The 22967-nt window shown below is 45.0% G+C and overlaps 1 protein-coding gene across 2 annotated transcripts in view; it reads right to left on the minus strand.

Moving 5' to 3' along the window:
- LOC120784334 (atrial natriuretic peptide receptor 1-like) overlaps window positions 1–22967 on the minus strand; it is an 87626-nt gene that overhangs the window by 22166 nt on the left and 42493 nt on the right. For both annotated transcript variants that reach the window (XM_040118054.1, XM_040118055.1), the window contains 2 exons: window positions 22646–22759; window positions 16047–16182 (listed from right to left, as the gene is read on the minus strand). In XM_040118054.1, coding sequence (XP_039973988.1) covers window positions 16047–16182; window positions 22646–22759 — 250 coding nt within the window. The remainder of the gene's footprint in view (window positions 1–16046; window positions 16183–22645; window positions 22760–22967) is intronic.

The following is a 22967-nucleotide window of genomic DNA, read 5'->3' on the forward strand; positions in this document are numbered from 1 at the left end:
GGATTAACCTCCCCGCCGGAGGTGCGCGTGCGCCCTCATCCTTGTGCCGGTAGAACATGAAATACAAACAATGAGGACCTGCTCGCGAAAATTGCTCTACGGCTCCACTCGTGGTCAAGAACCTCACAGAGAACCTGAAAATGAAGAAATTCTGATTCTCAAGAACAAAAAGTGAGTCCATGTGAATCACTTTGCAAACAGAAAGACGTCCCTTAGCTGGAAGTCGTTTGTCTCTCTGACGGAACAGAAGAGGTTCAGGCCTGTCTTGGTCCCGAAAGCCGTAACCTGTTGCCTAGTAACCAGGACCACCTCATCCCGGGTCTCTCGTGGGAATGGCTTATAAATCAAAGATTAGAAAAGGCTGATAAATCCCATTATAGCATTTGTGCTCTTTCATCACCAAGTGTCAGGTCCGGCTGAGCTACACAGGAGGTAAACGGGTTAATAACAAGGAAATGCAGAGCAACAGGAGGCAGGAGCACAGACAGCAACATGTAAGGAACCCCCGGAGCTTCAGTCAGTGTGTGTGTGTGTGTGTGTTTACGAGACGAAGGGGCTAAATCTACGGCAGTCGGCAGGAGACATAAAGTACAGTAAATAAACGACGGTCTGGCGGCCTCTCTGGCCTCTGCTGTCATCTCCCCCTCCAGGCGTCCGTTTCTGCCGAGAAAGGCGGTTCTTTCGTTCGATTCGGGCAAACAAGAAAATCATTTTTGAAGAGGGAGCACTTCTCAGGGAGCGACTGAAATGGCTTTCCAATGTGTTTTCGGTGTGACTGAAAACTGGCAGCGGTCCTGGAAACGGCCATGGGGGATTTTTCAAAATGACAGATAGGAAGACACGACACCCGCCCCGGCACACGGTTTACATATAACGACCGGGGTTCACAGCTAATAATTGAAAGAACACACAAATGTGCATCTGACAGAGAGCTTGAGAAAGCTAGCCTGAGAATGTTTTTGTCATTAGTCTCTAAAAAGCTGAAACAGGCTCCTGTGATTTCTATCACTAACATAAGGTAAATGAGTACCTGTTGCTGTGCTAGACAATAAAATCTGAGCACTTTAGAAAAGGTGAAACATGGTTTGGTGAGCGTCAACACCAACAGAATCAAGGAGGAGTCAGTGGTAGAACTGCTTATTTCCTTGGAGTGAGACCTGAGAAACCTGAGGAACAGCTACACTGTTTGACGTAACCCGTGGAGCTGGGCAGGACTGAAGCTCCAAACACTCCCCAGAGTTATGATCCGTAGCTTAGCTACGGGTAAATGAAAGGGGAACTCCACTGATTTTCCGTATCAACGTGTGTTTCTCCAACCAAACTGTTGACGATCGAGTTGCATTGTGAGTAATGCAGGCGCCAGGTCCTGGCGAGAAGAATGTGTGGAAGGAAAGAGACGATATCTCTGGTTCTGCTGCATCGATTTGAATCCCTTTTTTAACTGCCCATCGTGAGTCTGACAATGTTATAGGAGTGCAATGATAAATCGGTGCAGCCGTCATTCACTAGGCCTTACCATATCCAGTATCATGTGGAAATCTCTACCCTTAAACCCTTGCTTTGTCCACAGCCATGCAAGCAGCTCGGTGAGGCTAACATCCTCATGCTAACATGCTGATATTTGCACCTAATTAGCACTTGAAGACAGCTGAGGCAGACGATAAACCAGAGTATCCGTCAAATTTTAGTTTAGACCAACTCATCCTGAGGAGAACACGAATGTCTGAGCCAAATTTCGTGGCAACTCATCCATTATGTGTCGAGATATTTCAGTCTGAATCACAGCGGGGAGAGACTGGCGTCACCTTTCCTCGAGCTCTCACCAGCACAAAGAGAGAGACTTACAAAATCAACCAGTGACTCAATGGACGGAAGAGCGTGTTAGGATGAAGAGTTGAAAGTGTGGAGTGAAGAATCTGCATTAACGCGCAGATGTTGTGCGACCAGCTCTGCACCACGGAGATCCGGAGACAGGACGTAGTCGTACTCCAGGCTCATATACAGCACACGGCTTCCTCTTCATATGTTTTCCTACTTGCACGTATGATCCATCAGTTTCTAATCTATTAAGCAACTTCCCAATACAGTCTAAAAGTCAAAAAAGCGCTTTTTATTGATGGACAGTTTTAAATGCTCACCTGCTGGTACCAGAGCGACACAGACATTCATTTACACCTCAACTCCACTAAACTAGTCCCCTGATTCAGAAAGGGTTTGGGAAACAGCTTCAACACGATCCCGATCAGTTTGAATGACGAGAAAAAGGAAGCCAGACATGAGCCAGTGACCTTTACCTCGTTCATTTTTCATCATTGCACTATCGATCGCCATTGTTACGTTTTCACAATGACTCTCCTTGAGTATCTTTAACCGTCAGTTAGTTGAATCTTGAGCCCGATAAAGAATCAACAAGAGTTGAGGAAGACCGCAGATTAAGCTCCAGTGATTTTATTGTATAGCCGACATTTTGACCACACTTGGTCTTTCTCAAAAGAAGTCAATACAGTAATTTATCTATCTCTATCTATCTGTATATATATCTATAAACTGCTGTGTACTGCTTGTGTATTGATGTCCAGGCAGCCTCTATACTGTTTGTGCTAGAAGGCAGCTGATGGCTGCAGTGGTGGCACAATTATTGGGCTGCTCAGTCAGTCCATCGACAGAACATTTACCTTCAACAAGTTCAATTCGAGAGGAGAGGACGAGGGGATCTGATCCTTTTCTCTATTTCATAGCACTTACAAATTTAACAAATTAAATATCTGAGGGTTTTGGAGATAAAACTTTGGTTTCCGGGAAACCAAAGTTTAACATTTTTCACTATTTTCTGACATTTTAGAAACGTAATTACTTTTCATGGAAAACATAAATCGGGAGATGAGTTGATAAAGAAAAAAATCCTTACATGCGGTCCTGCATTTGAACTTTGACAACATTTTCAAAAATTGTTTCAAACTGTCTTGTCCACCAGCAGAAAACACGTCTTTCTGTCACTATCAGCCCAGGCCAGAGCCCTCATTAGGCTTCCCCCCCTCACAGGTTTTCTACAGACATGGTGGGGCTGCAGTGATGCTAACAGACGCTTTGCAAAGGCCACGCAGTGATGGATGTCCACGGCGGAGAAAGGACAAACAGGCAGAGATAGGAGACGGACAGAGGAGCAGAGGGCAGCGGCGCGGAGGAGAAACAAGGACGAGAGCCGCAGCTGAAAGGCGGGAGGAGACAGGAGGCTCTGGTTTCATACGATTAGATTTCCGGGCTATTTTGGGGGTCTCCTTCGCCGCCTTACAGGGGCTTCTGACAATGAGACGAGGAGAGAGGAGAGATCAGGTCTCTTTCACTAACAAGAAGAGATGGATGAGAGGAGACCGAGACTGGGTGGTGAGAACGTCGGGCGTGATTGAATGACTGAAATGAGACAGAAAGAGAAGAGAAGACGGGAAAACATGACAGGAAGTGACGGAGGAGAGGGACAGTGACAGTAACGAAGGCTGGCAGGCTGCTTTAGCTTCAACTTGTAACACGAAGAGTAACCTTTATTTTTAACTAATTAAGAAAACACTAAGAACACGCAGCCGCCTTTTACTTCATGTCTTCACTGGTGTAGAGTGATATATACATCAAAGTACATTAAATGAATGTAAAAATTAATGCATCAGTAATTATTATCCAATAATACCATACACATCGTTCTAAAACAGGCCATTCTGAGTAATAATGAGTACTTTTACTTTTTGGTTCTTCAAGTATATCTTGATGCTGATACTTTTGTACTTTTAATTTGGTAGAATTTTGAATACATAACTTTTACTTTCAACAAAGTATGTTTACACTATGGTGTTGATACTTTTACTTGAGTGAAAGGTCTTGGTGGACACTACCAACTCGACCAGATGCCCCGCGCTGATAGCGAGGCGAAACCGGAACGAGGAGAATCCATTACTGATAGACGGCCTCCAAAGCTCCCCAACTACCGTACAGGGATGAAGTGGAAAGCAACTACACGAACGTGCGGAGACATCTAGACAATGTAGACGAAGCTAAACCACTGCCGGGTGAACTCGTTTTGAGGACACATCTGATCCTGTCACTGTGACAAAGATGACGGGCTACAGCTGAACGAAGGTGATGTGAGCGAGGCTTTGTACGGGGAACGTGATGCTGTCGCCCCGGACAGAATTCTGCGTTGTGTCATCGAGGCTCGCGACCTTCAGCTGACGATATGCTGATGATGTAACTTCTAAGCAGGTACCAGGAGTTCAGTTTGAGTTCAGAGCCCTGCTGAGTTCGCAGGCTTATCAGATACCGAAACACTGCTGAGTGGTTTATCACACTATGAGACAGGATTTTACAACCCTAGTCAGATTATAAAGTAATATACCAGCTCTGTGCCATTGCACGTATTGTATTTGATTGGACAGTACAGTGTGTTGCTGGATCACGTTACAGAGATTTGCCGCAGGTGTTGACCAAGGTTCACCTTTTTTGTTGAAAATCATTCGTCAACGAAATGGATGCGGAGCCTGCGTTTTTCATGAAATCCGGCCCGTCTGAAGAACCAGCACTGTGTCTAAAAAATGTACAGTTTATCCTGATGAAGCCTCCAGAGGAGAGATCATGACGTCATTAAAATCAAAGGGCTCATCCTCTCAGGAGCAGGAGTGGGATCGGTTACTTTGTTCACAATATGCTTTGTGGAGTTTTGGATTTCACGGGTACAAGTGGAGGTCTGGGCCTGACGGAGAAGCCAAATGTTTTTACCAACTGAACACCGTCTCCATTTTTTCCAGTAATTAGTGCAAAAGTACAGGCCGAGTTTTTTTCCGAGAGGTTATCCAGAACTAATGGAGCCATAAAATAAAGCGTCAACATTCTACCCTCTGGGGACCACGAACACACGGTAAATTTAATACAACTCTCCACATTCACGTTTGAGATGCCTGGTCGCGGGCCGCAGGGATGGACAAGCTGCTCTTTATTACCGCCGCATGCAGCGATTTATTAAACAAGTTGAAATGTTTTCCTCTGGCACTCGGCGGTTTGTGGTGACGGCCGTTTCTTCGACCCGAGGTCACGGAGAGCGACGACAGCAGAGACACTAATGGAGGAGGGATGGATGGCGAAACAAAGAGGTGGAGGGGAAGGTTTGAAGAGGGGCAGAGAGAGGTGAAGAGCAGGACAAACAAGCTGCGAAAGCACACCTGACCCTGCAGTCACCTCGCTGCGAGTGTGAGGGGATTTGGTGCAAAAATATTCTCATTTAAATCTACTTCTCACAGTCTTAACATTCTCCAAACAGATGTTTATTATATTTTCATTGAGTTTTCCTTCTTTCACTGTTTGTTTCCATGGACCTAAGTGTCATCTTACTAGGTTTTATTATATCATTTATTCTTTCGTCTTTCAATGCTCTTCATGTTTTCAAGATTGAAGATTATTGAAGATTATTGAAGATTATTGAAGATTATTGAAGACCCGCGGAAGTTCGCTCCTGTTCATTCTGTATGGGACATGCCTGCCTCGCTTTTCGAGGCATGTGGGAGATATAGGATAAAGGTCAACCACCGGCGCCAGAAAAGCGAAGGGTTGAGAAGTGTAGCTTTGCACAGAGGAGTGGAAGTGGAAATGATGAAAATGGACACAAAAAAAAAAAACCTCAAAAGATAAATGCATAAATATAAATGCAAAAAAGTGCAGTGGAAACAGACTTAGTGAATAGACGCTGATGTCCATGAATCATGTGACTTAAACGTCACTCGTCTGGTCCAGTGACGAGAGGAAACCATCAGGTCAGTGAGGAGCCGTGAGGAGACTGGAACCTTCCTCACATCAACACATGGAACCAGCAGAAACGTCAGATTCCATCACGTTCTCCACACGGTTTTCCGTCGTCTGAGCTCTGACTGCAGCTCTTTTAACGACCTCGTCTCGCCGCGTCCTCTTCCTCTGTGGTGGTTTAACGTTAGCGCCTGGAGGATCGGCTCCACCAGCTGCTTACCTCCCTCAACCAGTCAGCTCTAATTCACACAGCAGGAGCGGAGGGAAACTCATTAATTCCCATTTTCTTTGCCAATTTTCCAGAAATTTGGTTAAAGTTTGAACCATACTTGGATGCAAACCAGGATAATAAACACCAGACCAGTTTTTATTGCTGAGAAAACCACTGAGATGTGGACAGGGTGCCAGAGGGTCTGGAACCAGGCTAATAACGTCCCACTTCTAACAGGACAAAAACTGAATCCAGGCTGAAGGGAGAAAACAGCGTCCTGTCCCTCACACTAACTGCCATCCATTCTCTCACAGTCAGTCGCCAGCCTCCTCCTCCACACTGGTGACCCCGGTGACCTCTGACCCACTGACCCTTCAAAATAAAACACCCACCTCAACTCCCCCTTCCGGCCAAGCAAACAGCCCAAACCTGAACAGGGAGATCCGGAAACAAACACCCACAACACAGACAAAGGCGTTCCCCCTTGTTGGACAGGTCTGGCGACAACAGCTCGTCATTGGCGGTGATGACGAGTGCGTTGAACGAGTCTGACCTGACGGGGCGGAGAAGGGACACAGCATCTATGAGAGTGTGTGTACGTCTTCATATGTTTGTGTGAGCCTCTCTCATCCATCAGCTGCGTTGTTTGTGTGTTTTTGAGAGGTTTAAACAGAGTAAGAGTTTTGTGTCACTCATCAAACGGATCTGCAGGATCTGAACTCACCTCTGACGCATGCAAACCTCCCTTCACCCCCACAGTAACATCCGCTATCAGCCCTCACTGGCACACTCGCCAAGAAGGGATTCATCCAAACAGAACTTCAAAACGTCACATCACATCGACCAAATACCATGTCGACTTTACATCGGCATAAGTTTCTCGATTTCCTTTCTGCCAGCTCGGTTTCAGTGATCCATAACCCGTCACTCTGAGTAGAGACTTGAAACTTGCTGTAGCTGGACAACGTATTGGTTAAAGTTACGATTAGGACCCAACGTTTCAGTCCTGGTTGATTTAGCAACACATTTGGTGACTGGTGGTGACAGCGGGTGTGTTTTAGTGCTTCAGCTCCCAGATGTTGGCTGGAAATGACACGTGTATCCACCTCTGGGCAGCTGACACGCCTCTAGCAGCATTTCAAAAGTTCGATATGTTGAAAATCCCAGGAATCACCACTTTAACATCGTTTCTGCATTTATATAAATATAAATAAATATTTTTGTCAGAGGTACATTATCATTATTATTATTATTATTTTTGTCATGGGGTCACTGTGAGGCCTGGTCTGACCAAAATAGTTTAGGAATAACAAGTTATCATGTTATCACTGCGCATTTTTTGCTGTCCGTGCGTCATTTCTCTGTTTACTCAGGAAAAAGAAACCGGCGTTGATTGTCACGGGTTGTGAAAAGGGACACGCACCATTTAGAACATCTCAGCAGCAGCTGATGAGTTCTGGGAGCCAACCCCCAAATCCTGGATGTTGAGGCTTTTCTTTACTACATAGTGATAATGTAAGTTTAAAGAAAAAACAAACTGGCTAAATGTTGACTGTGATGGATTATCTATCTGCAGCAAGTTTTAGGTCTTATATTACGCCGGTTTTCATAGAAATGATCTGAAACCAAATCCTTCTAGAACCTGACGGTCGATTTGGAAACTGTGGCACAAATAATTCTAGTTTATGGCGTTAACAGTCGTTACACCTTTCAGGAAAAGAACTGACACAGTTATAGAGTATTTAAATCACTGGATCAATTGATTATTTCATTAGTTCTCAAATTCACCAGTTCACAAAAACAAAAAAACAAAAACAAAACACATAGATTCTTTAAAAAGGAGCAGATCGGTTTTAAACTGATTTTACACATCCGGTATCGCTACAGTGAGTCTAGTTCTTAGTTCTGATTGTCTGAGATTCATTCAGCCTTTAAGAAATTCCACAAACACACACACCTCCCCACAGCACTAACAGTCCAAATAAAAGTGAATTTCAAGCGGCTGATGGAGTCGCGTTCCTTGCACCTGCATCTTATTAATAGACCCCTGAACGTAACGCAGCGTCAGAATGAAGTGGAAACAATTCCTGTGACATCTCCTCCCGCAGCAAACGGAAATGAGCTTCCGGGGAAGACAGAGGCGGAGAGCTGAACCGATCTGGTGTCGGCTGCCAGCAGGACTGAGACGAGGAGGTCGAGCGCTGGCATCTTCTTTCCCCCCGTCTTTCCTCTCCAGGATCCTGAAGAGAAGCCGAGGGGAAACATCTGCTTTTCCGCCAGAGGCCAGAAGAACCAACCAAACCGATGTGTCCTTTCCAGCCTCGGTGATGTAAAGCAGCCTGCCCAGGGTTTTACCACCATGATTCAAGAGCTGTATTTACATTGAGATCAGCGTTTTTTTTTGGGGGGGGGTGTTAACCGCAACCCACCCGGAGATCGTTGTTGTCTTTGTGTCTTTTCTGTTGCCCCACAGCAACGTTTCTTCAAAAAATATGACACTGCAAGCCAAAGTTTAATATATCAGAGACACAAGTTACCTGCTTGCTACCCCATGAGACAAAGGTCTGATGCACTTCCTACAAAATTCAACACTGTCCGGCAATGAACGAGTTACAGAAAATGGCCACCATGGTTGTTTTCCTTTGCAGGTGTTGCGAGTTTGTTGAAAAAATAAAAACAGTTGATAAGAAAATCCATAAACTGCCAAATACATACGATATTCTCATTGTATCGTTTGTCGCGGACATATCATGATGTCTCCAGCAGGAGGAGTTACCCGCCGTGTTCACCGGATGTGGGGGCCCTCGTGTCAGAGGCCGTTCAGACTGAAAACAGCCCTGCATTAAATATAATGCAAGGGGCTGCGTTGGTGGGGGGCATGTTGTTTCAGGTGCCAGTGAGAAGATGAGACACAACACAGGAAGTCCAGCTGGAGCGACAGATCCATTCATTCGAATCCTTATCAGACGCCAAAACACTGCAGGGGCAACTCTCACACAGGATTTACAACTCTGTAAGGTCACCGCTGTTTTTTCTCCCCAGCTATCGGGAGGTAAACGGTAGAAATATCAAAGTAATCTACCATGAACGTGTGCATTTGATTGGACCACACAGCATGTTGCATGACATCGCTGCTCTTTTGCCAGATGATCCTGCTTCTTTTTGCTCTGGAGCGGTCTCGCATCACATCTCTGTTGTGGTTCAACTGGACGTGTCTCGAAGGCGGAGTTTCCCTCCAGCAGTCTGTCCTTTAAAACATGCAACTCATTTGTGACCCAAGTGGTACCAGATACTCTGTGGCTGTACTTCGCTCGTTTTAATCACAGCACACAGCACATGGTGTTTTGTCTCCCTGAATAGTGTATGCAAGCAGAAGAAAAACCGGAGCAAATCCTTCTCCCACTGCGCAGACTTTGTGAGGAAGAAGTGAAATGCATGTCCACACAGACAAAGTAAATCAGATGATATCATGAAGTACTGAACTCGTACAAATGATCAACACATACGGGCTTTGATTTAAATAAAGTGAATTTATGCTTCAGAGATACGAGCTGATCTGGTAGAAATAGACCTGGCGAATGCAGACAATGGACCGGAGGGAAGGGCTGCGTCCACCAGATATTAAGGATCAGTCTGACATCCAACCTTCGTTTAGACGAATGAAGAGAGAAAGTTGATTCTGACCCAGTTCCATTGGCAGCCATACATGCTCATGCCATGACACTGCCTCCGCCACGTTTGACAGATGATGTGGTGGCTTTGGATCATGAGCCCTTCCTTTCCTTCTCATCATTCTGGTTCATCTTGGTTTCTTCTGTCCTAAGAATCTTGTTCCAGAACTGGGCAGGTTTTTTTTTTTAGATGTTTTCCATCAAAGTCTAATCTGGCCTTTCTGTTCTTGGGTGTTACCAGTGGTTTGCACCTTGTGGTAAATCCTCTGTATTTACATTCATGAAGGCGTCTTTTGGTTGTAGACTTTGACAGTGATACACCTGCCTCCTCCAGAGTATTCTTGATCTGACCAGATGTTGTGAGGGGTTTTTCCTCACCGAGGAAAGAATTCTGTGATCATCCTCTTTAGTTGTCTTCCGTGGTCTTCCAGGCCTTTTGGTGCTGCTGAGCTCTCCAGTTCATTCCTTCAGATTGTTGATTTGGTGACTCCTAAACCTTCTTCCATCTGTCTCATAGGTGTGTTGTGTTTTTTCAGCCTAATGACGGCCTCCTTCATTTGCGTCGTCACCTCTTTGCATCGTATATTGAGAGTTCCCACGAACAGCTACCAAATGCAAATTCAACACCTGGAATCAACTCCAGACATTTTATCTGCTTAATTCGTCATGAAATAACGAGGGAACAGGCCACAATTGGCCGTGAAACTGATTGTCAGTCAACTGTCTAATTGCTTTTCATCCTCTGAAAATGAGGGACTGTGTATAAAAACAGCTGTAATTCCTAAACGGTTAATGTGATATTTTAGTTAAACCCCTTGAATTAAAGCTGACAGTCGACACTTTATTCACAGCTTCATGGCTTCATTTCAAATCCATTGTGGTGGTGTACAGAGGCAAAATTAAAATTGTGTCAACGTCCAAATACTTAACCGTATTTCATGTGCTCGTGTGTAGTCATCATTTTATCATCTATGTGTTTTGTAATATTTGTAAAGCACTTTGTAAACTATTTTTGAAGAGCTATAGAGTGCTATATAAACGACAAACTTCCATGTGGCAGTCCATGCAATGATCAGATCCATGACAGGAGGAATATTTGCCCGACGGCTGGACATATATGTACGGACAGAAGCACGGAGGCCGACGCAAGGTCCCACAATCAGCTTGTTTCCTGCAAAACCGTCCAAAGAACTGGTCCGTTCTTACCATGTAACATACAGATACTTCAATTTGTACAGTGACTCATAACATCTCGCTCTGACTCTGACAGACAGAGAACGCTCTGTATGAACCAACAGCCTGAGTTGGATTCACTCTGGGTCTGTTTGCGTTTCACATTTTTACATTTTAATAAGTTAGTTGAGGCAATGTTCCAGAGAAACTTCCACAGCGGAGAACGCTTCATGTACAACACCAGGGATTTTATATGAACCAGTGGTGAGGAAGTTACGGTCCAAAAGGTCACAGCAACCTGAGAGCAGATGGAGGAAACTGGGAGATGACGAAGGAGGAGGTAAGAAGATCCAGGGAGAGAAGGAGGAAATCATTTTTTAACAGAACACGTCGCATGATACTGGAGCACTCCTCCTCCTCTAGCTTTCTGGCCTTATCTGTTACTTTTATTGTGAAAGAGCAACCAGGGACCAAGACCCTGCAGTAAAGGTATACAAACAAATTGAAGTCAACTGCTTTTTATAATCCTAAAGATCAGACCAGAGCAGCAATATAACAGGACGGCTCTTCATAGTGCGACGGATTCGCTTCAAGGAATCTTTTATTAGGCAGAACAAGTGATATCATCTGGTTTGTGTTGCATGAATCCAACGGTGATGGATGACGCTTTAGTCCCGCTCTCCTTTCTTCTTTACGACGTCAGTATTTCCTCTGACAGAAAGAGGGGTTTTTGGTGGAGGTCAGAGGGCAGGACTGTAAAGATAAACGGAGACTTTCTGAGGCGAAAATGATGCATGAATCTGTGCAGAACTCTTAACTGTAACGAGACACAGACCATTGAGCGGGGAGCGAGGTACGCCAGCGGGATTGCCAAATGATTCCACAGTGATGAAAGATTTTTAATACCTCACTGTTGAGGGGGGAAAAAAAAAAAAAATCAGCTCAGTCTCTTTCTACTGAGGATTCAGTGACTCTCAGCACTGTAAGATCACCAACTTATATTCTCTGGCAAAGTAAAGTAAATAAAAAGCGCTAGGCCTTAAAAACCAGTAAATCAAGCTCGTCTCTCGCTTCAACAGAAATGAGTCTTAATCCGTGATTCAATATAAACTTGTACTTTAGTTGGGGAAAGCAGGAAAACTTTGCAGTGTAGAATCGCTTAATCAGTTATATTAAATAAACATTTATTTTATTATTAACTCAATGTATTTACATAAGTTGTCAGTTTCAAGTTGAAATTGCTTAATGAACACTTTTGGAAAGTGCAGTTGACTAAATGTCCAATAGATTGTTTACTTACCTCATCAGTTGAAGTTATTTAGAACACAGTTAGCTTATTCACATATACTTCCCAGCATGCATTGCTTTTTTCTAACGTGAAGAAGTCACACGATGGAGGCCCCTACACGCGTCTTTTTACACGTGTGTCCCAGACGAGTCGCACGATCAAAATTAAAACCGCAGAAACCACGATGAAAACAGGTCGGCACTTCACACCCTTCCTGCACCAGCCTGCTGCGACTTACAGGAGTCAGACCGAAGAGTCCTGTTCCTGAGCTAAATGGGACTGCTCACGCTACAGCAAAAGCTGCCATGAGCAAGAAAGCTTGACGCAATCAAAGATAAACTGAGAAGAAAAATGGAAACCAACCTCATCTGTTAACTGATACGTCACGCGGGGACAGATTTCACTTAACTTTAAACTGGAACAAAAAATCTTGGATAAACTAAAAGCCTAACTTTTTCTTTTTTGCCGTGAGGAAGACGACCTTGACAAGCGTCGTGGCCCTTTTTATCTCCAGTGAGGCCGAGGTGGATTCAAAAAGGGACCAGCGGCTACCGCTGAGAATCATGAATTAAGCCTGATTAGATCCCGACTAACTTCAGAATCAAGACGACTCTTCGCCAGATTGGCTGCTATTTGACACTCAGCTTGAGGGGAGTCATGGTGCCTAATTAGTTGCCTGAACAATCAACAATCTGGCTCTCAGACTATCAGACGGATTTCTGGTGGGTGTAATAATCAGTCTGGACTCAAAGTGTGTTGTGCTAGAAAGTAAACAGGCAGACAGGGGCCGCATGCACCTTCAAGCCGCCTGCGGCTCTGTATTCTTCTTTTAGGAACTAGAAATTCTGATTGACAATACCCAGAATCCCCGGTATTAGAGTGAGCTTTACCTTGATGACTAGCAGGCCAAAAGACGTGCGGCTCTTTAGCTTAGAACTGGGATAAATGTGGTGGGAAGGTAAAAGGTTACATATGACCATTGTTCCTACAGCGTTTCACTGACTGTTTCAATGTGAAGCAGGTTGGGTCCTAAATACACACTGAAACCTCTCCACTAACAGGCTGTTGAAACAAAACTGTATTTAGATTTTAGTCTTTTAGCTTTTAAATCACCACGTCGTCCAGCTGCGAATCATTCAGGGTTAATAAGCTTCTCTGTTTTTTAACAGCTGCAGACAAATGAGTTTTGATTTCCTGCCGAGCTGATATCAGAGCAGAACATACTGTACATTCCTGAAAGGTTGCAAAGAAAAACCGGCATTAGCTGAAGGTGCAGCATTGCAGATATGGGCTTTAAGATAAGCTCTCTAAAGAGGGAAATACTACACAATGAGACCAACAGAAGCCAAGCGACACGAGAGAGTCAGCTCTGAGGTTCAAGGTCCATATTTATCAGAGATCTCAGAACCACCAGCTAAAGTTGGACAGAGTGGGGCTAAAAAGTCTGATTTGAGCATTAATTATCAAGCTTTTCAGAAGTCTGGTGAATACAGACCCAAAAAAAGTTGTGGTGAATGATTATTAATAAACCAAACTTAAATGCATTACACAGCCTACTGCCCCCTCCTTTCCTAAGATCATCCGCTCTCTCCAGCTGTCTGGCGATGGCCTCGTGTGCCCTTGGTGGCTGAACAGATTTGTGGATTAACAAAAAAAATATGAGGGTCGGGGTCCGAAATGATCGATTAGTACATTAAAGAAATGCAGAGCGAAGAGGGGTCTGGGGAAGGGAAGGTATCTTTTTAAAATCTTCTATCATCATTCAGTTATATGGATGTACAGGACACAGCGAGAGCAATCGAGACTGACCACAGAGCCAGAAGATCACACCCTGGTGTCAGCGGGTAGCCGGATGCTTGACAACGGCGCAGTGTTGACTGATCCTCTCCACCGGGTGTTTCACAAACTCGCAGCACAAGGCGAAGCTTGCGTCAGGAGAAAATAACAGCGTCTGTTAAGATCAGCACAAACAATGCCCCGGCCTCCACGGATTAATCAAACGAATCTAAACCAAGAAGCAGAGGTGCCGATTAACATCGGGTTCCGGCCTCTTTAGCCCCAACCAGCCCAAAACGTCTGTAGAGCAGCGACAGCCAGAGAGACAGAAAGTACTGCGCAGAGCTTAATGTGGTGTATATGGGCTGGTACAGTACGTTGGAGTTCTAAATGTAAAACACATATTTGGAAAATGACTAGTGGATTAGCAAAGCAAAGACCAATTTAGATTTTTATAAACCTCACAAATATAATTTTCCCCACCACAGAATAAATGAACAAATCATCTTAAAAACAACGTGGCCATCGGCAGTCGGCGACCCCCTCTTCAGTCCTCATTAATCCATGTGATCAACAATCCTCACAAGTCTAACAAGTCCCAAAACCCAAGTCTGGGGGTCTGGGTACAACCCCTGCCCCTTTCTTATCATTCAGGGAATTAGTTTTAAAAAATGATAATAATAACAATTATAATAATAAAGTCTTAAAGTAGTCGTCTCTAGCGGAGGACCTCATCAGGACAGACAGACAGACAGCATCACCTTATGAACAGGAGTCCTCAGATAATAACCTCAACAGCATATCGTAATGAGTTTGACCTCAGTGTCAGCAGTCATTTCATACGAGTGGGTGTCACGATTCTCGGATGGCGAGGACTCATCTTGGAGCGAAGCCCTCCGGAGCAGCTCACCCAAGGTTGTCAGATTTCACGGTAAACCTCCTGCATTAATTGAACCCTCGTCACTCAATAACAAGTAAGGGTGCTCAGGTGCGAGGGTGTTGGGGGATGGTCAAGTGGTTTGTGACCCAGATGTGGCGAATGAAACTCCAGACGCTGGAATCCGCGCTGCTGCGAATGAAACTGCAGCCGCTGCTCTCTGCAGCTTCACACCCAACAAATCCAACAGTGCTACAGCAGGTATCTTACAGTTGACAACAGCACAGAGACACGGCCTGGCATCTTAACAAACAGCAAACAAAAGCAAAAGACGGACGCACAACCGACAGCCAGTCCAGAATCGACCAGGTTCACTTTCCTGCCACAGACCACCTGAGGACCTGGCAACACTGGCATTAATAATCAGCAAAATATCAAACAAAATCAACTCATTTCAAACACATTTCAAAATCATTTCTACAGTGTTTCTCAATGGAGTCCAGCAATGTGAGTTCACACCGAAGACCTGTTGTGCAAACCATCTTGACAGCTCTTTTCCTTGAGGGACCAGAGAGAACTACAGAGTCCGACATGGAGGAAACTATCATTCTATATGACCCCAAGGACGTAGATCTGGTGACAGAAGTGAGGAGGACACAGTGAATTTAAAGAAAATGTATGACAATCCAGCAAACAGCAAACTATAATGGTATGTATGCTCATCGTGCTGCTGCTGTATGTAATTCCTGCGTAAATGATGCTTCACTTCCTTGATAAAGACCCGATAGATAATGTTGTATTTCCTTGTTCGTTAGCAGCAGCTCTACCTCTCCCTCGGGAGAGGGACAGCGGCAAATTACCTCATTAAACTCAGGGTTTGTTTCCCGGGAGGCTGTTCACGCTGATTTTAAAGAGGGTTTAAATAGCAGAGGGGACAGAGACAGACATTGTGACACATGATAATAGAGCGGCAACATTCGCAGCCGCGCGTAATTCCCTGTTTGATATAAACGAAACAAACAAAGCCACACCACCTCCACCGCCGCCGCACCCGTCCCCCTGAGCGACCGAAGCGTTGTCCCAGAAATTTTAACACCTGTACGACTTGCACCACGTCACACAGAAAGGTAAACTCTTAAGGGCTGCACATCACGGGCTTCAACATGATACGCAGCCTCGTGGTGGTGAGCACTACTGCAGATGAATTTCCCCCTCTGTGAACAGACACAGAGTCACAGGAGCACAGGAGGAGGTGGCCAACGCACTGACCGTGGAAGGTTCGATTCCACATCCTCTTGGTGACGACCTTTCCTGGAGGACGGCCGCCGGACGCAGACATGCTCTCGTTCAGGGCGTGAGTGTAGAGCATCAGACCATCGTAGAAGCCTCCAGCTATAATGTTCATCTGGAAAACAGGCATCAGGAAAAATTATACTCAGAACAAAATCAATTCTTTCTCATATGTCACTTTTTCATTCTCTCTCTCTTTCAGTCCATTTATTTCTCTGTTTTTTCTAGCTTCTTCTTTTTATCTTCTCTCACTGTCCCTGTGACTAGCTTGACATGAGTGTGTTGACCCTGTCGGACGGAGAACATCATCTTAACCCTTTCCCGCTCTGAATAGCTCAGTAGTGAGATGAGCGTATTTGCCAGCTGACTGCTGCTGAGGGATCAGATCTATTTGCGCCACCATCCAGTCAAACCCCCAAATCCCACACCCATTACATTTTAATTGCATTTGAAATGTGAACCGTTAAACAGCCGGTATTGATGTCGCTCAGTTATACAGGAAGGACCGACCAGTGCGCCCAAAACAAAGTGTAACGGCCACCGCTCCAGTCCAGCACTCAGGGTAAAATCGATTCAAGATTACCCATAATCCTCTCTGATACTGGCTGCTTGTTATGCTGGTGATGTGGGTGTTTCAGCTGTTCACACTTGTCGGGTGACAAGATCTGGCTCACAGTGAGTGATCCAGTTCATCTCAAAAGGTGTTGGATGGGGCTGAGGACAGGGCTCTGTGCAGACCAGTCAAGTTCTTCCGCACCAGATCGGGAAATCCATTTCTTTATGGAGCTGCTTCGTACACGGGGACATTGAAACAGAAAAGTGACGACGAATCCTTATTTCAAAAGGTAGAAGAACGCTGTTGCTGCACCGATAAGATTTACCTTCACTGGAACTGAGGGACTTTGAACAAACCAGGAAAACAGACGCAGGCAACAAGCTCACTAAAGGATGTGGACAGGGACTTTTTTGTGCCACTCGTACTTCATTGGACATGAAATGACCAGACAGATGAGCGAGGCAAATTCCAAGGTCCAAAAAAAAAAACTAAAGAAAACACAAATTGTCAGAACGCAGGAAAAAAAAACAACAACCCATAAGACCATTTACACTGAGTCACTTTGGTCTTGTGTCTTCAGTGGATCAGACAGATACCTGATCTTAAAAAAAAAAAAAAACAGTTGCAAATGCACCCAAGCAGACTCCAAAATGGGTTGAAACCCAATTATTGAAACACAGTGAAACACAGTGTAGTGAAGATACACGTAATCTTTACTCCGAAGCGTAACTACATCACCAGTTTGCAAAGGCCCCGTGAAGAGAGCCCCTCGCTTGCCTGATGCCTGATCGGTGTAACCATTTAAGGATTTGTACGAGTGAGAGATTGAGGAGAATTATTAGCTAGCGACGTGCTCGTTGTTAAAGTGCTTCTGCCATTTTTGGCAGTTACCAAACAGCTTCAGGTGAATTACCACCCCCCTCTGGACTGGAGTGGAGCTGACGCTGATTGGTACGTAGCCCGAGAAACTCAAGACGGGTTGCAATCAGATTTGTGAACTGGCTAACGGAGACACACAACTGTAAATGAAAGGTTATCATCCAGACGCCAGAGCTGACGAGTGTAAAGAGGGTCTAAGTAAACTTGTCTTTACTGAGAAATGGTTAACTGCAGATTAATAATAAGAACCATGGGGGAAAAGGGGTTCTCCTTAGATCTACTGTACCAGCAATGGACGGCTGATTCTTGTGCTTCTCAGATCAATGAAAGCAAACTTCAGAGTGGAAAAAAAGGGACTGGGGGACTTAATAGTGCAAACACACTGATGTTTCAACCTTCATGCAGCCTTGCAAACCCACCAGTGGGTCTATTGCACTGAAATGACCTTGGCACAGCCAACAATCAGTCACGACCACAGAACTCTCTTTAAATTCTCGCCAAAACTTCAGAAGACCAATAAATCCGAAGACAGAATTCTGCTGAATTACTGGGAAGTGTCCAGAAGACGTCTTACTTTTCTGATGTCGCGCTGCAGCTACTGTCCCAAAGGGCTTCTACTGTTTGAGTCTTCCACTTAAAGTAAGTCAAGTGCTGAAAAAGGAACATTTTAGTGACACTGCTGTAGCATTGAAAATGTATGTTTTTCTCATTTTTGGCCTTTTTAGAGGGAAATTTAAAAGTTATCCGATATTCCCAAAAATCTCACCTTTCCTCTCAACAAAGATCTTCAGATCAGTTTGGATCTGAACTTGTGACCTGTGCAGTGTGACGGACCTTTAATCGCAGTAACTGGCTGCTGACACTGGCTAAACACGGTGCTTAAATAATCAACATCCGCTGACGTGGAGCTCGGAGAACGCAGCGTGAAGCCCTGGCTAATGGTTAAAAAACAGAGGGCTGGGAAATTACAGAACTCATGCTGGTCTTGACATTCCCCTGTCTGATTGCATTTAATGAGGGGGCTCGGGGGCTCCGGCTGGGATGGGCTGCAGACAACAGAAAACCCAGCGGAAAAAGAAAAACCAAGACGACACAATGCTTCTCGTAAAGGCAAAAAAATCATACACATTTTTCCAAAGAGTAAAGCTACATAAACGAGAGAGAACTTCTTTCAGGGTGAGCGGCAGCTTCTGATCATCATACCCGCGCCTGTATACCGGTCAAAGGTCGTCTGCAAATGTCAAGTAGTTCATGAAGTGTGTTACCATGTCATTTGTGTGTTTGCTGCCATCTGTGTGTTTCTTAATGTTTCGTGTTTCCTTTGATGTATCCTGTTTCTCCACATGGATCAGTGAAGTGTCATCTTATTATATAATGTGTGTGTGTGTGTGTGTGTGTGTGTGTGTGTGTGTGTGTGTGTGTGTGTGTGTGTGTGTGTGTGTGTGTGTTGCCAGCTCTCTCTGTGCTAACTACATTAGCGTCCCTCAGCTGTCTGTCTGCAGCTGATTAACTGGCTTCTCAGAGCTGCCAGACAACCTGCCAATTTACACACACACACACACACACACACACACACACACACACACACACACACACACACACACACACACACACACACACACACACGGTGCCTGATAAGGGACAAACTGGAGCCCCCTAATCCGTTTGGATGCCTCACAGCATTAAGGAAAGTGGCTGTAAACCATATTTAGCAGCTAGTACCCGATTGTCGCTAAGGGACAGTCCGACATTTTGTAGAAGATGGATGCACTTTCGTCCCTGCTCATGCAGTAAGGCGGCGGGTACGGCACAAAGACTGGACACGGAGGATGCACCTTCTGCAAATGCACCATCCAGGTTTAGTTTTTTCTCTTCTGATGGCGCTATCTCTCAGAAATGGCGTTCTAACCCCTTGATTTGTTCATTTGGATTAACGCTTCGGGTTCAGCAGCCCCCGTTGGCGCAGGTCTGACCCGACAATGATGTCACGGTGTACTGACCCGTCCTGGGGTACACTTCTACACCACTGCATCAAAATAAGGAGTCAAACCGCCAGAGGACAGCTAAAACCAAATTCTCAGCTATGGTTGAATTGCTCTTTAAGTTGCAGTTGATAAAGAGTCGAGACTTCCTGTCGATGCTACACAATATACTGGCTGATGGAAGTCTTCTAATATCAAAATCACCAGACGTCTGGACCCCACTGCTGACAACTATTCTCCACGCTGGAAGAAAAGGCATGGTGGCACAACACGTACCGTCCTAAACCGACACAGACGCTAAACCTGGAGGGTCAAGAGGGCAGAGGAGAAAGCTACTTAAGTAAAGGACACAGGAAAGAGGCAGCGGCTTTCCAAAGACTCCCTCGGGTCTCAGAGACGCCCGGGACCAGGTGCATGAAAATCTCACAGACAGAAATACACATACGCATCATTTTGGTCAGACGTTTGGTTAGCCTCATTTCCACTCCCAGTTACCCATAAGAGGACGCAGACACGCTCACCATCACCCGTACTTTCTCCTGCTCCACCACAGGTTACAACTGTTTGTGCCGCATCGGCAACATCCTCCAAACACGCTCTTGGCTGTGACGCAGGCCGGAGAGAAAACACTCCTCGTACTCAGCTCTGGTTTGGCGCTGAGCGTCTGTGGTTTCGCTCCTATGTCCCCGCTTCTACTTTCAGATGAGGCTTTTATTTCAGCCTCAGCGCCGTGCCTTCCACGTCTGTCACCTTGTCTTTCACCTCTACCTCAGGATCACTTTGGAGAGGCACGCGTACGCAGGTCTGCGGTATGTGCGAGCCGCGCACAGTCCCGCCATCTGTTTAAATACCACGGGTGGTTTTCTGTGCGTCCGTTCGATCATACATCTGGCCCCTGGTTTCTGTGTGTTGTTTCAAGCTTTGACTTTCAAACTGTGGGTAATGAGTGCGACATTTCACACAAACACATGCGCGCACGCGCACACACACCCACCCCCGTATGTCAGGGCCCTATTAGAGGGTTCGTGAAGTTTAAAAATGTCTTGAAACACTTCCAACCATAAACTCAAGGACCTGCTGACCTTTAGAAAATACCACAACTGATTTGAATTTTTTTTCTGTCAGTGTACGTCACCCTTTTTGTATCTGGATATCTGTTTCATTAACCCCCCCCCCCAGCAGAGATAAAAATCTTCTCTCTGCTTGTAATCCCATTGAGGAGTGAACTCACACTTTACACACACACACACACACACACAGCCGAAGACACGGCGTTATTACCATGCAGACGGTTAAATTGGCAAGATCCGAATTTCCACATTTGCTGTTTTGTTTGTTTTTACACAGATTAGAGAGAAAACATCTTCTCTGCTCATGTGTCACTTTAACAGAGAACTAAGTGTTTTTGTTGCAGACCGACGGTTTGATTTCATCCGTTGTTGTAATGATCTGGGGAAAAAAAACAAACAATGATTTAATATGACTATTCCTACTTTTATACAAAATAAACACTGTCCTGAAAAACTTGAGTGATATTCAAATGATCTGGTTCTTGTCACAAATCCCATGTGCAGAACCAAGCCAACGATGACTGTCTCCTGCTGACAAATAGTGTGTGTGTAATCAAACCTTGATATCTTATCTCACTGAGCCATAGAGCTCATAACTGAGTCACACTGTTGCACCGAGTGACATGTTCCTTCATTACCATGAACACACACGCCGTGGTTTATTTAGACTCCGGCCCACGCACCGTCCTGCTGCCACAAACAGTCACTACAGCACCAAATGTGGATTAATCCGCCGCTGAAAATAGTTCCCAACAAAGTCCCCGTTTCCCTCCTGTTGGTTTGGATGAGTTGGTCAGTCTGCCCAACACTTTGGTCCAAAGCAAGATATCACCATATCCACACATCACATATCAATCAATCTATCAGTCTATCAGCACAGCACAAGATTAAATTCAGAAATAAGGATGATGAAGTTTTGTTTTCAGCCTTTTAGCATTTCAAACTGAGCCAGAAAGTAGCAGATTCATACTCCAATATTAAACCGGGTTTGTTAGCGAAAAGGTAAAGACGCTGTATCGCCTGGAGGATATAAGGTGTAACAGTGCGCTGTAAATGTCCTAAATGATTTGAAGCGTACTCGGCCGGGCATTCACACCTGGGTCGAACCCGGTGAGGACTCCATACGGACGTCTTGAAGATGTCACGTCTAAAGTTTGTGAAAGCGCTTTAGTCTGCGTGTAGGTGCCTTTTACGTGACAGGATTTCCGACAGATGAATCCGTTTTGTTAAATATTTCCAAACCCGCTCTTGAAAAATCCCAAGATACGTGTATTCTGACCTTTTCTGTGTAAGACGGTAAAACCTCGAAGGGAGCAACGGAAAACAAGACGTCTCACTTCCTCTCCAGGCTTTTGATGTGAAGGGCTGTTGGTTTACAACCTGTCATCTTTATTCCAGGCGATGATCTCAGCAGCAGTCAGCTCTGGGTTGTGTTTAGCTGATCCGGGATTTTAGGAGCAAAATATATGTTGTCTTTGTTTTGACCTTTTTTTGCTTCTGTCTTTCAGTCTCTGCCCCTTTGTGTGTGTGTGTGTGTGTGTGTGTGTGTGTGTGACATGAACGTGTCGTGTTGAACCTTTGTGACGGATGAAGCAGCAGGATAAGATCAGCAGACTAAATTAGCTTCTCTGAACTGGATTGCCTCAGTCACCCAGCTGCAGCTCTGACGATGCTAATTACACATTTGCACAATAATGTATTTTTTCATCTACACGTTGTGGATTTATTCCCGTGTTGAAAGTGTCAGGTGCCTTATGTTTAATAACCCAATCTCCTCTATTTCATTGAATCATATTTGTCTTAATCTACCGGCAGGGAGGCCTGAGGATGGTGAAGTTTGTCCTTCCAACACTTCAGTCCAGATTTCCATGAGATTTACTTTCATCCTGACTTTTCATCTGGTCGTGTTATCGCCTGTGTTACTGACCAAACGAGCGAAGCCTCCTTTGCCTGATTTTTGCGGAGGGCGCAGATATTGCTATCCTTTTGGGTGACTAGAAAAAGACGTTTTTTATTCCACGGCACATTAAATCGTATGTTATATCCATGCTCACTGTATCCAGATCAGCGGCACACACAGACACTTCTCACCAGTGTGTCCTCTATGGTGTAGTTGAACATCTTCCTGGCGTCTGTCTTCAGGTTGTCGACAAAGTGTGTGTACTCGGGGTTCTGAGGCTCTCGGTACGTCAGGATCTTCACGCTCTGAAAACAGGAAGAGGAGGATTTTAAAATGACTTTCCTGACCAACACAAACTGATCACCAGGTAAATGTCGCTCTATATATTGTACGTATGTAAGTTTTCCCATTTAAAAAGTAAACATGTAAATGAATGGAATTAAATGAGCAGAAAAACGAGTTTCCTGGTGTTCTTTGATTGCGCTGGAAGGGAAACAGGAGAAGGATTTGTGT

Source organism: Xiphias gladius, chromosome 22, assembly GCF_016859285.1.
Source record: "Xiphias gladius isolate SHS-SW01 ecotype Sanya breed wild chromosome 22, ASM1685928v1, whole genome shotgun sequence".
NCBI classification, from domain to species: Eukaryota; Metazoa; Chordata; class Actinopteri; order Istiophoriformes; family Xiphiidae; genus Xiphias; species Xiphias gladius.